Source organism: Hyaloscypha bicolor (genome assembly GCF_002865645.1).
Source record: "Hyaloscypha bicolor E unplaced genomic scaffold K444scaffold_10, whole genome shotgun sequence".
NCBI lineage: Eukaryota > Fungi > Ascomycota > Leotiomycetes > Helotiales > Hyaloscyphaceae > Hyaloscypha > Hyaloscypha bicolor.
The window spans coordinates 907,547-923,615 of NW_020194512.1; the positions used below are offsets into that span (position 1 = coordinate 907,547).

General features: G+C 39.1%; 2 protein-coding genes across 2 annotated transcripts; one reads left to right on the forward strand and one right to left on the reverse strand.

Annotated features, from left to right (window-relative positions):
* Positions 1-916: 916 nt before the first annotated feature.
* K444DRAFT_605945 (glutathione-independent formaldehyde dehydrogenase-like protein) lies at positions 917-2,682 on the reverse strand. Its single transcript, XM_024878901.1, has 5 exons — positions 2,489-2,682; positions 2,243-2,392; positions 2,027-2,177; positions 1,346-1,961; positions 917-1,254 (listed from the first exon to the last, which is right to left on the reverse strand). Exons 1-5 carry the CDS (start codon positions 2,532-2,534, stop codon positions 1,048-1,050), a joined length of 1,170 nt encoding a protein of 389 aa, XP_024743886.1. The 5' UTR covers positions 2,535-2,682; the 3' UTR covers positions 917-1,047.
* A 348-nt stretch (positions 2,683-3,030) lies between these two features.
* K444DRAFT_658163 (uncharacterized protein) lies at positions 3,031-3,799 on the forward strand. The gene is made up of 4 exons (XM_024886229.1): positions 3,031-3,263; positions 3,310-3,366; positions 3,418-3,484; positions 3,535-3,799. The coding sequence occupies exons 1-4, from the start codon at positions 3,204-3,206 to the stop codon at positions 3,675-3,677; spliced, it is 327 nt and encodes a 108-aa protein (XP_024743887.1). The 5' UTR covers positions 3,031-3,203; the 3' UTR covers positions 3,678-3,799.
* Positions 3,800-16,069: the final 12,270 nt, after the last annotated feature.

The window sequence follows — 16,069 nt, forward strand, 5'->3', positions numbered from 1 at the left end:
TAGCCCGTATCGCAATCTGTCGCAACTTGGGTGCCGACAGCAGCAAGAGGTGACACGTCTCCATTTCGAGTGTGGGATGTGGAATCGAATCCAGCAAGAAGCCGGTCTTGGGCGGCATACACATCAGATGAGGTGCATGATATGTAGAGGCCCAAGGCACACAGCCAACGCCTTAATGATGATGTAATTGGAAGAAAGGCTTTCCTTCTGTTCCAGCAAGCAGAAGGGAGTCGTGACAGGACCGAGGCACCCTTGAAGGCTGGGGTCGAATGCTAATTGGACTGGGAGATTGGGGAAAATGTAAAACGACACCCCCCCGGGTGTCGATTATACGATTCAGTGGATTTTAGAGTTTTAATAATGCCTAATTAGTTGCTTGTACTTACTTAAGTCCTTCTCTCGAATCAGATTTCCTAATATAGGTATAAGGAAGTTTGTATATAAGAGCTCTAATTTGGGGCGTGGAACAGGCGAGGCGATAATTGCGCGCGAGGTAAATTAGTTCCAGGCACTTGATCGCTAAATTTTCAGGCTCTCATAGTGCCCTAAAAATTCCGACTTTCCTTACCTTCTTTAATTTTTCTTAAATCTACTAATTATTATATAATAAAAACTTTATATTCTATTAGCTTATAATCTGGCTTTCTATAATATAAAAAGATAATTAAATTATAACAATTCTTTATATAGTAAATTAAACTTAAAGGAAAACGAGATTTTTTGGTGTTCCTCTCTACTTTAGGTTAGTCCGGCCCCCAATCGACCCCCGGGGGGGGGGTCGTTTTACATTTTCCCGGAGATTGCCACAAGACATTTTTGCTCCAGGGAATATGATTCGGAAATAACTTGCAGACCCCCACGACGAACTTTTTGACAACCCCTCATCACGGCTTGCAAGGTCGTACGGAAATATAGAGGAAAAGAGATTAATTTGTGCACAAGACCAAAATGAAGTTACAATTTTGGAAGCCCCTTCCTTTCCTATGTTTTCCCCGTCCTCTTCCATCTCCTTCTCATCTCCCCCTCTCATCCAAGTGGCCCTCCCGCTCAAGAAAGGGGCCCATTAGGGTGAATCAAAACTTTGGTGTACCCATCCTCCCTCCTATCAAACTTAACATACGCCTGCGGGGCCTCCTCAATGCTGATCTCGTGCGAGACGACGAAGGAAGGCTTGGCGCGACCAGAGATGATCATGTCGCGCAGGTAGCGGTTGTATTGCTTGACGTTGCATTGGCCTGTGCCTATTGTCAAGCCCTGTTTCTTCTGTTAGACATCCCATCCCCATCATGGTTTGATATAATTCTCTTCAGGGATGGGTGAAGGCGAAAGGGAAATGGAGACGAACCTTCTCAAACAACTTCCCAAAAGAAATCAAAAGCATCCCCTTCCCAGAGTTCGCATCCGGCGCCCCAGGGTCAGACGGGACGTAGAGACCCGGAACACCGATACCGCCTGTAGGTCGAGTGACCTTAATACAGTTCTCGAGCACAATAGACGGCATTTCTTTCTTGCCATCTTGGGCTGAGGCTTGGTAGCCTACTGCGTCAACAGATCGATCAACCATGTCCCCATTCAACTTAATGATTTCCTCCACAGAGTCTACTTTGCTAAAGTCAACAGCCACACAGCCAATCTTCTCCGCGGCCTTCAACCTCTCAGGCACACTATCCACCACAAAAACCTTACTCGCGCCCCGAAGTACCGCGCTATACGCCGCCATGAGTCCCACCGGTCCTGCACCAAACACAGCAATGCTCTCTCCGGGTTTGAATCCGGAAAGGACCACGCCGTGCCACCCCGTGGGGAAGATGTCTGCGAGCAGGATGAAGTCTGCTTCATGCTCTGTGCCGGAGGGGAGGGGCAGGCAGTTGAAGTCTGCGTAGGGGACGCGGAGATACTGCGCTTGCCCGCCTTGGTAGGGACCCATGGCTACGTAACCGTAAGCGCCTCCGGCGAAGCCGCTTGGTGGGTGTTAGCAAGAGGTGCTTGGTGGGGAAAGGGGAGAAGAGGAGGAAGGGGGGGTTACGGATTAACGCCAGTACAAAAGGCAGTTCGTCCTTCCTCGCAGTTGCGGCAGCGGCCATCGGCTACGTTGAAGGGCATCACGACTCTATCTCCTTTTTTGAGCAGGGAGACGCCGGAGCCTGTCTCGAGGACGATGCCCATGTTTTCATGACCTTTTTCGAATCAGCCTCATTACGGGAATGGGGAACAAATGAAAAGAATGCAGAGAGATACTCACCGAAACATAAGCCCCCTTGAGCGGCAGTACGCCCCTGGTACATGTGCAAATCACTGCCGCAGATGGCGGCAGTGGTTACTTTGATCAGGGCATCATCTGGATGCTCGAGTTTTGGGAAGGGTCGCTCTTCGATGGTGACTTTGAAGGGTTCTATTTCGAGTTAGGAATAACTTGATGGAGAAAGAAATTCATTTCCAACCCAACAAGGTTGAAGTTGGGGGCAAAGGTGGGGACAGGGAGGAATACCTTGATAGACGACCGCTTTCATTGTCTGGGTGTGAGTTTGAGACATCTTGGTTGTTTTTTTAATTGTTTTCTTAATTCGCTTTTTCACACTTGATTCAATAATGAATAGATGGAATAGATTTGAATTATCCGATTTTTGAACAGGGAGACATGAGCTTTGAGAGAAACGAGAGCACCGGGATCACCGGATCTCCTTCTTATAACCAGGTGGATCATATCATTATTTATTTACGATTATTCCCCTTAGGAGACTTGGTAATCCCATCTCACCTCTCATCGTCTAGAACGTCACTGACCCCGCAGCGGGGTGCACGCGGGGTACGCGTCCATCCCCTTCCTGGAAATGGATGGGATCGTCGGTCTGACGCCAAGCGTGTAACGGCTCTGCACGTGATTTTGAGGGGATCTAGATCTCGAAATTAAATGGGGAGGATGGGGAGAGGTAGTGGTGAGGGCGAAAGTTGGACCGAGGGAAAGGTCGAGATGGTGGATTTTTTTTGCGGGGTGGAGGTGTAGTTGAAGCGCCAAGTGGGGGCGGGGCAGCGGAATAGAAAAACAGTTCGCAGCTCAGGGGAGGGGGTTCGACGGGTATAAACTTTCTTCAAGCCCTCCTCCCCTTTCTTGATTTGATTCATAATTTTTGAGGTCTGGATTCGATTTGAACACGGCTTGGAAATACATTAGATTGATAAAGGACATTCTGGAACTAGTGAAAATGTCAGGTCAAGTTCATGTTTTAGCGATTATTACTCCTGCGAAGGGGAAGGAAGCAAGGGTAAGGTTTCCCAGATGGGAGATGTAGTTTTGCTAATTGAGCGTAGGTAGGGCAGCTTCTTACGGACCTTGCGAATAACGTGAAGCAGAATGAGAAAGATGTTGTAAGTCTCCCTTCCCTACCACAGACCTCCTCCCGTTGACGCCTTCGACAGCCTAAGTATGAATTGTTCGAGCAATACAATGGCCAGGGAGGAAATGTATTTGTAGTCGAGGAGATTTGTAAGTCGGTAGAGTTTCGAGGTCCAGAGTCCTTGGCTGACAACAAGAAGACAACAACCAAGCGGTCTACGACGCACACTTCAAGACAGATTATTTCACTGCGTTGGGCGAGACGATCCAGAAGGAAGGATTGCTGGCTGCCCCTTTGGATATCAAGACTATCAAGCCAATTGGTGGATTTGCGTCGAGATAGAGGTGTGCTTGACCAACAAAGATCTCAATTGATGCCAGCTTTGCCTTGATATATGGGATGCCCGGTCCTGTTAGTTTGCACATATATGTAGCTATTCTAATGGAAAGTTGAAAGATTGGTATGGTTTGTTCGAATCGTTCTCGTCCATGTGGGGCTCTCACGTCTGGCCAGTCTCTTGCTGCCAGGCGAATCCCACCTATATTTTTCCATCCAAAGACTAGTTCATCTCTCATATACAGCCGCACCATATCAGCCTCCCATGCTCGGCTGCGTGAACCTATCTCTAGGTTGCATACTAGTCGAGAGTTCAAGCAGGCAGCATTTATACGAGCTGATAGATTTCAACCAATTGCCACGCAGGAAAGTGACCTTTCCGCCTTGGAATAGACCGACCAGATGAAAGAGATGCCGGAACAATACATGTCTCAGCACTTTTGCAGGATGTGACGCAACGGCGATTCCAATCTTGTCATTTTAAACTCATTCTAGCATATTACTTAAAGAGCTGCTGCAATCTATAAAGTGTGAAGCCTGTCATTATTGAATGTAAACATCTTTCCACTGGGCTGCCCCTGAATCTTTAAGGTCACATAGTATGTCATGGGAAGGACCAGACCTTCTGTACCTTAGTCCCTTAGTCAGCGGCATCCACGCTAGCCTCCTTAAGAGGCAGTAGCGGTTCGTCTATCAAAATGCATACATTTTGATCTCTTCTTCTTCCTCGACATGGTAGCAATGCAAGGTTAATTACGTCAAGTAATCCTTCGTGGATCAAGAAGGGATCACGCACTTCCGCACCATACAAAAATTCCCCGAACGCGGATAAATTTGCTTCCGCCACAACCAACCACACCTTATAGAATAATCAATCCATCAAAGGAACCATTACGACCATCTCCCGGCCATCTCACGGACCGAGGAAATCCAGACTTTGGCTCCTTATCAAGTACCAAGGAAGAGCCCTCGAGTACGTAATTCAATTGGGTCTATCGATTAGTTAAACACCACACCCGACCAAGTCCGGTTGCGAACCATACGTTACTAAACTTCAAATCATCGAAATCCATAACTAATTCTATCCAGAATCACCTCGCAGATCCAGAACTTGCCTTCTTATAGAAGCCAAACAGGATCCCGAGTAAATTATTAGTTCATAGCTTTATCCGACCTTGGTACTAAGCCGATACCCCTCTATATATCGTAGCCGGGGCCGAGGTAAACCCTAGTAACCAAGAGAATTAAACGGTTAATTCATTAAAAAATCCAAGTCCAAATCTCCCGAATCCTTAATTTCCTTATCTCCCGTTATTAGTAAATACTATTAATGGCTACTACTAGTTCCCGACCGTCTCTTGGACCGGCTTCGTATAACCAGCTTGGTATAACTAATTACTACGTAACTAATTAATATATAACCGACTAATATAGTATAACCCGTAATTATATTATAACCTGTTCCTACTCCTATAGTTTCCCCTCTTTCTCCTCCAGAATACAGATAGCTATAAGAGTTATAGGACCTCTAATCCGCCCTCACATTAACGGTTTCTTCTATAGAAGGTCCCTTACTAATATAACCGAAATAATATCGAATCTCCTATTACCGGATTATATCCCTTCCATTAGACCTTTAACGGATTTATAAGGAAGCCTTCCCTATTAAGGAATATATTAAGAATCTAGTATTTACCTAGAGATAACTGTTACCTTAATTACTATCTATAACTTCTAATATCTCCTGCAAGATTCCTAACTTATCTAACTATACTTTATTATTAAAGCAATTATAATTAAATCCGGAAGGAGTACGGAATCTCTTTATCGAAATGGCTAGATTAGCTAGACCAAGCGGTAATAATAGTCCAAGAGGAAGCTTTAGTACCCCAAATAACTTTTACTCTAAGTAATCTTGGAAGAGGAATACCGTACTTATTATTATTCTTATAGATAAGATAGATACCGGAGCCTTTCCATATCTTAAAAGCTATCTCTCGAATAAAGATATTAGAAAAGCTACTACTATTATTAAAACCATAAATAAGAAAACCAGAATGGAATTTAAGGACTATACCGAGAATACTATTAGTATTTGAACCTCATATATTAATAATATTAATCTCTTTATATGTTTTATAGATTATTTCAAGTCCGGACTAATCCCGGAAGATAACCAAGATAACTCGGATAATTCTCTACCTAATAAATTTGACCAGAACTATAAATATTATAGTATCCTGGACTATAAATCTCTTTTTGGAAAGGATAAGGAGATATAAAATAACCGGAATAATAGAAATAGTAGTAATCAAGATTATGTTTACTATAAGGAGAGTAATAATTATTATTATATAGATAAGAATACCCATAAGTTAATTTACCGAGATACTTATTAAGGAAACCTAGGCGGTAACTCGGATAATAGCTTTAATTTCTCCGAAGATAGATCTTATTAAGGATCCTATCAAAGCTCCTACCGAGGTAATCGAGATTATTAATACCGTTACGGATCTACTAATTACCGAAATAATTATAGTAACTCCTATTAAGGAATCTTTAGAAGAACCTGGCACCTATAGGTTAATAATATTAGAACCTTTAATGGCTTCCTTTTAGGTATAACCGCTATTATATATTATAGATGCCTTATATTCTTGGCTATAACCTATAGTAAATAACCGGTCCTCGTAACTCTTTTGCTTTATATAAGAGAGAAAGCCCTTAATTAGTTCTCCGGACTAAACGAAGATATAACTATATTTATAGCCGAGAGTCTCGAAAAATAGAAGATCTAATTAATCTAATAATTTAATATAAATACCTTATAAGCTCTTTTAAAGGCAGATATAATGAAATACTTATTTGCGGATAAATTAGTCTTGGATATATATAAGTATATTACCGAAAAGCAAGGTTTATATATAGTAGCCGGAGAAAAGAATAAAGATCTAATTATATACCGTATCCATAACGGACTGGATCTAACCCTGGCCTTAACTATTAGTTTGAGGGATAGCCATAATACTATAAACGATTTCTGTTCCAAGGTCTATTTAGTGAAATATAAAGCTCGAGCTTAATACTAATAACTCTAAAACCAGCTTCAAGCCCAGTTCAAGATAATAGAAGACAGATTTTCTATAAAACAATTATACCAGGGATACTCTTCCGGATAGGCTCTATGTTATAACTAACCGTACTAATAGCCGTACTCCCAAAACTGGACGGTAGATTAAATATAATTGCCTCTATAGTATACTATTCTAACTACTATACTATAGTAATCGGAGAAACCAAAGAATATTAACGGTATCCAGAAGGAATTAGGAAACTCTAATACGATTATAGTTCTATCTATTAGATACTTTAGCCCCGCTAATTAATAATAATAAGCTATTCTCGGGGGATTCTAACTATACTATATAATCATAGTACCTCCCGTTATTATAACCCCGGCTCCGGTTTATTAACCTTAGTACGAATACCTATACCTATAACCCGTATATTAATTAAATTAGTATAATAGATAAGGAAACTAGAATAGTTATAATTAGAATAACTGGAATAATTATAACCAAAACCGAAATAACTGGAATAACCGAAGTAATTGGGATAACCGTAATTGATTTAATAACTAGCTAGTTACTATAATAATAGTTAATACTAACTCTGGCTATAAGGAATATATACTCGTTAATAAAGAGATATTCGACTCTTATTAATAATAGATCTGTCTTCCGGTTAGATCTTAACTATTCTATATGGATACCCCCGGTATTACCGGAACCCTATATATAGATAATATACCCTCCTCTTTACTTGCCGAGGAGGGAAACTCCCAGGGCGGTTCTTAGCAGGGTACTAACCGCCTTATTAGTATATTCTACTATCCGTACTATAATATCCTCAGAATTTAGTTAGTACGGATACAGATTACTCTTATAATAAACCGTTAAGCCATACTATCCATATACTATAAACTATAGAAATCCTATATTCTTCTGGGAAACAGATCTATATATTACCTGTAGTATATGAGCTATTAGCTTCCAAAGATAAAGATAATAATAGATTTATTTATATTAATTCAAAAAAGAAATTAAGACTTCCTAAAACTTTGACTATATAGATTAAAACTATACGAGAAACGAAGAAGCCGGAAGCTTCCTGAGTCTCCTTTGCAAATCTACTATATATTACTATAGAATCCCCAAGTAATATCTCTAAAACCATAGCCCCGGAAGACTTATTAAACTCGATAGTTATCTAGACGATTTTACTAGATCTATCCCTACCTGGCTTTACTTAACTTGTCCTAGCCAAGATCTCAAGGGACTTATCTAAGACTCTAATAAATAGTTTTCTCTCTAAAAATACGGCTCGAAGATTTATTAAAGCCATAGAACTTCTTCTCACTAGACGGAAACCATCCCGAAAAGCAGCCAAGGGGAAAACTGTTTTAGTAGTACTCCTAAATAGTATCTAGTATATACTAAATACTAATACTCGTATTATAGTATATATGAGCAAGGGAATCCCGATTATATTATATCCGGATACCGGATCTCCTATTAGTCTTATTAACCGCTCTATATTAGCCAAGAGATTCCCAAGTATACTAATTAAGACCCTCGAGGACGGCAGTTAGCTAGCTCTTTAGGAAATAGGCAAGGAACCTATAATAAACGAATATATAGATATACCTATCTGTTATAAGACTATAGAATATGAGATAGTAGAATTTCTTGCTATCCGGGTTCATATTATAGATAGGCTACTAGAGAGTATCTTCTTTCTTGGTTTGAACTTTATTATTCCGAATACTCTTGATTTCCGATAGGGATATAATAGATCTCTCCTATATTGTCTGTAAATAGGAGACTCCGATTTATATATTTTACTATATACCAAAATTATAAAGAAGACAGAGAAACCTAGGCCAGTAGCCATTTACCTTACAGAAACCGTTATTCTTGAACCCGGATAAGGCCAGAACTTACTAATCCGTTATTATACTTTACTAATTATAAAGAACGGATACCTTTTTAACCCTCTCCCTTAAGCAGACCTTGCCCTTAATAAATTCGGGATTATAATAAACTATATTATAAACGGAACCCAGAAGCCGTTATCCTTTGCTAATTTCGGTAAAGTACTAATTCGGATACTTGCCGGTACTTTCCTTAGAACTCTTAAGAAATACCCCAAGATAACTCCTTACCCGGGCTTATTCGAAGTATATAATATCTTTATAAGCTTGGCGGATATGATTTAAGGGATCCTACTACCTAATACTATAAAACCGGATAAAAAATATCCTACCGGATATCTATTCCTCATATGGCCTCTTACCGAGCCAGAACCGGAACTAGATAAAGCGGATATCTCTATATACTAGGGAGACGATATATATATAAAAATCCGTAATATACTAGAGAAGTATAAGGGATTATTCCGTTCCCAGTTTGGTTGCTTTAATAATAGAGTAACTATACCGATTTCTTTTAAAGACAGTATTAATATTAAGGATTTACGGTAATTACCTTATCTATTATCCAGAAGAGACCGTAATATAATGAATTCTATCTTGGATCCCATAAAATAGGATAGATTCTTAGAGGATATACTATTAGGCTATCTATTACCTGCTATATTTCCTGCCTTTATAGTTTAGAGAAACGAGAAACCATAAATAGTTATAGATCTATACCAAGTAAATACCAAGCTAGAATTAAATATATATCCTCTCCCAAAACAGGACGAGGTTCTTTCTACTCTGGGCAGGGCTATAGTTTTCTCTAGCCTAGATATAATAAAAAGCTTCTTCTAATAGAAAATCCCTATTAAAAATAGGTGGAAAGTAGCTCTGGTTACTACTTACTATAGCTATAAATAATTAACTATAGCCCCTTAAGGTTTAGCTATTACTCCTGCTTTTTTCTAATAAAGGATAGAAAAGCTATTTGGCTAGTATCTCTAGGCTTTTATACTAGTATATATTAATAATATTATTATATTCTCCAAAACTATTAATTAATACTTAAAGGATCTGGATTTGATCCTATTTATTCTAGTAGAATCCGGAATTATACTCTTACTTCCGAAATATTACTTCGGGTAATCAAGTATCTAAGCCTTGGGCTACTATATTTTACGGCTTAGGCTTAGTATATTTCTAGAGAAGGTAGAAGCTATCTCTAATTAGACGTTTCTATAAACCTTGACTTAACTAGAGACTTCTCTTGGGTTTTTCGGATACTACCGCAAATTCATAGACTACTATACTAATATTATATCCCTATTAGTAGAGCTGAAAATAATTAGGTTACGGAATATACCGAAATAGGGGATTAAGTAGGCTAACTTTATAGAAAAGACGCCTATTTCTCTATTACCTGGAGTCGTTATAGGAGAAATACTAGCTACCGGAAAGAAGGCTTATTATAAAAAAGCCAAGGCCAAAGCCAATACTATTCCGGATAACTTTATAGACCGATACTACAAAGCCTTTCAAACCCTAAAGAACCGTCTATATAATACCCTAACCCTAATATTTCTAATCTTTAACCTCCTATTTATACTATATACGGATAGTAGTAAGGAATATGGCTATAGTACCGCTCTTTATTAAGTAGACCTTACTAATAGAAAAGAGAAGCCCGTTTTGTACTTATTAAAGACCCTAACCCCTATAGAATAAAACTATTAGCTAATAGAGTTAGAAACCGGAGCTCTTATTTAGGTACTTTAAAAGCTTCTATAATACCTGGATAGTAGTAAGCTTATGGTCTATACTGACTACTAAGCTATTATAGATTCCTTTAAGGATAATAGACTAACCTATAAGAAGAATACTCGTCTTACTAATTAGTGCCTTTTCCTGGCGAAATATACTATAAATATAGAGATCCGCTATTATTCTAGTAAATCCCATACTAATACTAATATACTCTCTAGACTATAAACTACAGATCTAACTACCGTAACTCCTGAACTAATACGGCAGCTATATACGGATACTAAGGACGGTTTGACCTTTATAAAGGTGTTTTGCCTACCTATTCATTCCGAGGAACTCCCAAGACTAATAAATGAATAATCCATAACTAATAAAGAAAGAGTTATTTATTATTTATTAATCTATATAGATAAATCCTTTATTCGAAAAATAGTAACCGAGATATCCCGAGACAGGAGCTTTAAAAGAGTTTATTAAACCATACTATAGAAATGGCAGAATAGCCCTAAAGATAAGCCTATTACTACTTTTGAGTTCTTCTGGCTAGACCTATAGTCTAAGCTTCTATATTTTCGGGACTCGGATAAAGGGGAATATCTCTGTATTCCGGATAAGCTATAGACTATATTTATATGTATTATATATAATAATTAAGCTTATATCGGGAGAAATAGAACTTATAACTTCCTATAATGAAATATCTTTATATTATAGCTAAAGAAGAAGACAGACACCTATATATTCGACTATCCGACTTGCCGGCTTACTAAACCGGTAATATACAAGCCATATAGCAGACTTATACCTATTCCCGTTCCCAGTTATTAATTATTAATACTTTATATAGATTTTATTACCGGGCTCCCTAAATTAAAGAACGGGAATAATACGGTCCTTCTCTTAACCGACTAGTTAATAAAATAAATCAAAGTTATATCCGGAAAGAATACCTGGTCCGGAGAGGACTAGGCCCGAGTATACTATAAGAATGGATATAAAGAAATAGGTCTTCTAGAGAACTTAATCTCGGATAGAGATCCTAAATTTACCTCTATATACTAGCGGGAGTTATATAGTATTACGAATACTAGGCTTTCCTTTACTATATTCTATTATACTAAAGCGGATAGCTAGTCTAAAAGGTCAAACCAAACCTTTATCTATACTATATAATATACTATTAATAGTCGATTTAACTAATTAGGATAGGAGGATCTGATTCCAGCCGTAATATTCGCTCTTAATACCTTACTAAATACCTTTACCGGGTTTCCTCTATATAAACTATAGTATGGACAGAAACTATAATTCCTTCTCTAGCTAATACAAGCGGTATTCTCTATTCCTCTTACTAAAAAGGGAGCCAAATACTTTATAGAAGAATACTAATCCTTATTAAGGGAGGCCTATAATACTATTATACTAGCTCAAGTATATATAAAGGTAATTTATAATAAAAAAAGGAAACTAGTAGAAATCCATATTAGGAATAAAGTCTATTTGAAATTAGTAAAAGGAATAGATAATAGATATAAGCTCCTAGATAACTTTATAAAGTTCTCCTTTAATAAAATAGGCCCGTATAAGGTAACTAGAGTTATAATACCGCTTTTATTTAAATTAGAACTACTATTCTGGCTAAGTATTTATCCCGTTATATCTATTAAATACCTAGAACTAAAGGATATAGATCCGTATAAGAGAAAGAACCCAGAACCGGGACTGATTCTTATAGACGGAGAGAAGAGATATATTATTAAAAAGATTATAGATAAGGAGATAAAAAGCATACCAGGATAATAATACAGGTAATCGTTCTATTAAGTCTATTATATGAAATATAATATAAAAGAATAGAAAATGGGAAGTAAGCTAAGAGCGGATATCCCTATACTAGTCGAGAAGTTCGAAAGGAACCTCTTAACTAGATACTAATACTATTAACTATTTGGGTATCTTATTTGGAATATTTATATATAGGAATAGCATTTTATAGGAAGCAGAAATTTATATACGAAAGGATTCCGGAACTATATTCTTAGCCTTATTAAATATAAGGCTAGTAACTATTACTAAAATATTTATAACTATAATAGTTAATAAACTAATAAATTAATCTCCTTATCCGTATACCTCTACTTATCTATAAATCTTTATATATCTATATGCCTCTACCTATCTATATACCTCTATTTATCTATATACCTCTACCTATCTATATACTTTTATATATCTATATACTTTTATAGATTCTGCTATATTGCCCTTTAGCGGAACCCTTAAGAAGCTGGCGGAAGCAAAGCTTAAGAAGAAGTAATAGAGCCCAGCCGGAAATGCCTCTATAGTACCGACGGATACTACTATAGGGCTAATTATAGTCTATGATATGCCGCTAGTATATACCAATTTGAGAAAGCGGCTAGATACTAGGAATTCAGAGCATAACGAGTATAAGTACCGATATAGAGACAACTAGGTAGAAGGCGTTCTACGGGATCCGATTAAAGAGGAGAAAGGATTATAGGACCTATCTATAGATCTAGTAGATAATCGTATTAATAGTAAACCATCTTACCGAGAAGACCAAAGCACTCTTATATAGTATACCGGTTTGGTATCCGAGCTATTAGTAGAACGAATCCTGGTTAATAGTAAGACCGGTATCCTTTATATTAGTAACTCAAAGAGCCCCCTCCTAATTAATATCCGCCCGGGTTGCGATTATCTTGAAGTATTATGGCTTTATACCAAAATCAATCTCTCCTCTTGGTTCCCGGTAGATGTCTATTCAGACCGCTTTCCCTTTGGAGATCGCCGTGGCTAGGGCAATGCCTTTTAACCCAGATATATATTTATTAACTATCCTGACCTGGAAACCGGAGAAATAGATAGAGATAACTGTATTATATATATCTGCCTTAGTAAGGACTGTAATAGCCAAATCCTTATCCTCGGTAGTAGCCGTTTTGAGATATTCAAAGTTACCGAACATATACTAATAAATTGGTATTATTTCTTTATAGATATTACGGAGCGGGACCCGAAGAAGCTGGTCTTTATTCTCCTGGAACCCGAGGAGGCCGGATATTACCCAAAGGGCCCCAAGCCACTGAATATCCGCCCCTTAGGGATATCTAGTACCTTTGACAAGCCTGTAGAGAATCTAGTTAAGATCTCTAATAATTACCAGAACTATGGTATTATAGACCCGAAGATTAGGAAGACCATTTTCGAAAATATTGCTACCCGTAGCTATAATCCTCAGGTCCCTATCTTTAATATTCTTTCCCATACCTTAATATCTGCCCAGATATATACGGCCGCCTTCCATAATACCCAAAGTATACTGGCTTTAGTAACCAGGTAGTAGTATAAGAGTATCCGTAATCTAGACCATCTTCTTTAAACTCTGGTATCCTGGACCGAATCGGATAAAGAAACTATAGCTGACTTCTATAACTGGTTTGGGGGAGATTTGCTAGGTATTAGACAGAGTATTATGAATTATAGTACTATGGATTAGGGATATACGGAAGAGGTCGAGAGACTTATGCAAGATATCCCTCGCCTAGTAGATATACTTAATATACTCCCGGAATCCATTCTCCCAATCCCTTATAGGTTTTATAGATAGCTCGCCTATATGGCATATAACGGGCTGGACTATAATACTCTCGGGGGATCTATAATCAGAATTAACGCCCCAAAAGAATAGAGTAATACTATTATACCGGAAACCCCACTCGTTACCCAAGGCACCGTATAATAGGCACTCCCGCAACTCGGCCACCGCAAACCAGACGAAGATCGCACTAACTAGCTACTTCAGAAGCTCTTACTTGGTCAAGGGAACCGTAATACTACCCTGGTCTCCGCACCAGGAACCACTAGTCCCACTTCCTTATTGCGGAAGAGAAAGGAACCTAGCTCCCTAACAAGATCCTCCTAGCGGATTGCTAATAACTCCACACCCACCAAGATTCTACAGAAGAAGGCAAGAAAGGGCAAAGCCCCCGAGATTAAAGGACTATAGAAATGGTCGGACCCCGGTACTAATAACCGGATACCAAAGGTACGGGCAGCCTGTATCCTGCTCAATTTGCCTCGACTAGCTAATTATACTACTATGGTCGAGTCTATTGAGACCAAGATTAATAGTAAGAAGCTGTTCGACCACCCGGCTGCCGAATATGGCGAGATAACCTAAGCTATAATCCTCTCTCACTTACGTCTACGGTTTCCGCAGTAATCCTTCCTTTACGATTCCCATATGGACGTTCTCTAATTAGAGAATAATACTATCGGATCTTTACCTCTTTACACCTTTTACTATCCGACATATTCTTTGCTACGGATTAAACATTCTTCTGGTCTTCATTAATTGGACGGATACTCGCTGGCCTTTATTAGTTGGATTAGTTCTATAGAGCGCTGGATACCACGGTTTGGTTATGGATGAACTTAAGTAATTGTTTATGGCTAGAACTAGTCTTTAGTAACTGGTACTCCGAACGGATAGGAAGTTTCTTTTTTATTATTTATTGTTTTATACAGATGGATCGATCATAGCCGCTACAGGAGCAGCTTTTCCTTGCTCTAGGGGGGGGAGATATCATGGGAAGGACCAGACCTTCTGTACCTTAGTCCCTTAGTCAGCGGCATCCACGCTAGCCTCCTTAAGAGGCAGTGGCGGTTCGTCCATCAAAATGCATACATTTTGATCTCTTCTTCTTCCTCGACATAGTAGGTCTTCCCGAAGCTCTCCAACGCCCATCCGCTCGTTAATAAATTCATTATCATCGGGCATATCACTGAATTCGTGGTTTCGACCCCAAAGAAGTATTCCTGGACAATACATTGAGCCAAATTTAGTCTTTTCCATGTCAATGTCGTCCGCATTTAGGGGATTGTCGATATCGAGAGGCGACTGGCTCGTTAACAGTGAATTCTGTAGAGAACCCAGCTCTAAAGCGGCTAGATAAGTTGCGTCATCTGATGGCACTGACCCCTCCGTAACGCTTGACGCAGTCGAATCTGGGAGGCTGGCTGCATCGTTTTCATCACTGTCGTCATCGTGGAGACTATCGAACTCAGCATCGGAGCTTTCACTTTCGCTTCTACCAGCCCAAGTCCTGATATAGACCTCGTCGCGATCGTCTGTGCCCATTGAAATGTCAGAAATTAAGACATGAAATAATATTTAACTGTGGTATTTGCCTTACCTGTAGAGTACTGCTCCGAATAGGCTTGTGCAGACTTTAGTATGTGGCCCGTGTCAACGTCTGCATGATCAGAGCGAAGCTTCCAATTTCCGGCAACTGGTCCTCCACTGATTGCAACATTGACACGAGCTCGCATAACATCTGTTCCGGAGCTCGGCTTCGAACAGAAGTGATGCAGTCTATCGTAAGTCTCCTTTTGGCACAGCCATGCGAGCCCGAGATTGATTCCGTTTGCATCCGATAGATAGACATGCGGCGAACGAGGATAGGTTACGTCTTCGAACGTATCTCCAAAGTCTTCGCCGTTGGGTTGTTTCTTCTGCAAATCTTCAGGGCCGGATGTCGACATCCAAACTTGCACTACAATGGTTCTCAAGAAGAGAGTTGGGCGATTGAGGAGTCCAGCATTTTGCATCCTGGCATCCACTTTGTGG

Coding starts and splice junctions, on each gene's coding strand:
- K444DRAFT_605945 (XM_024878901.1), bottom strand. CDS start 2,534: ATGTCTCAAACTCACACCCAGACAATGAAAGCGGTCGTCTATCAAG. Junction 1,962..2,026: donor TTTTGTACTGGCGTTAATCC/GTAACCCCCCCT, acceptor ACACCCACCAAG/CGGCTTCGCCGGAGGCGCTT. Junction 1,255..1,345: donor TTGGGAAGTTGTTTGAGAAG/GTTCGTCTCCAT, acceptor CAGAAGAAACAG/GGCTTGACAATAGGCACAGG.
- K444DRAFT_658163 (XM_024886229.1), top strand. CDS start 3,204: ATGTCAGGTCAAGTTCATGTTTTAGCGATTATTACTCCTGCGAAGGGG. Junction 3,367..3,417: donor AGCAGAATGAGAAAGATGTT/GTAAGTCTCCCT, acceptor CGCCTTCGACAG/CCTAAGTATGAATTGTTCGA. Junction 3,485..3,534: donor ATTTGTAGTCGAGGAGATTT/GTAAGTCGGTAG, acceptor GACAACAAGAAG/ACAACAACCAAGCGGTCTAC.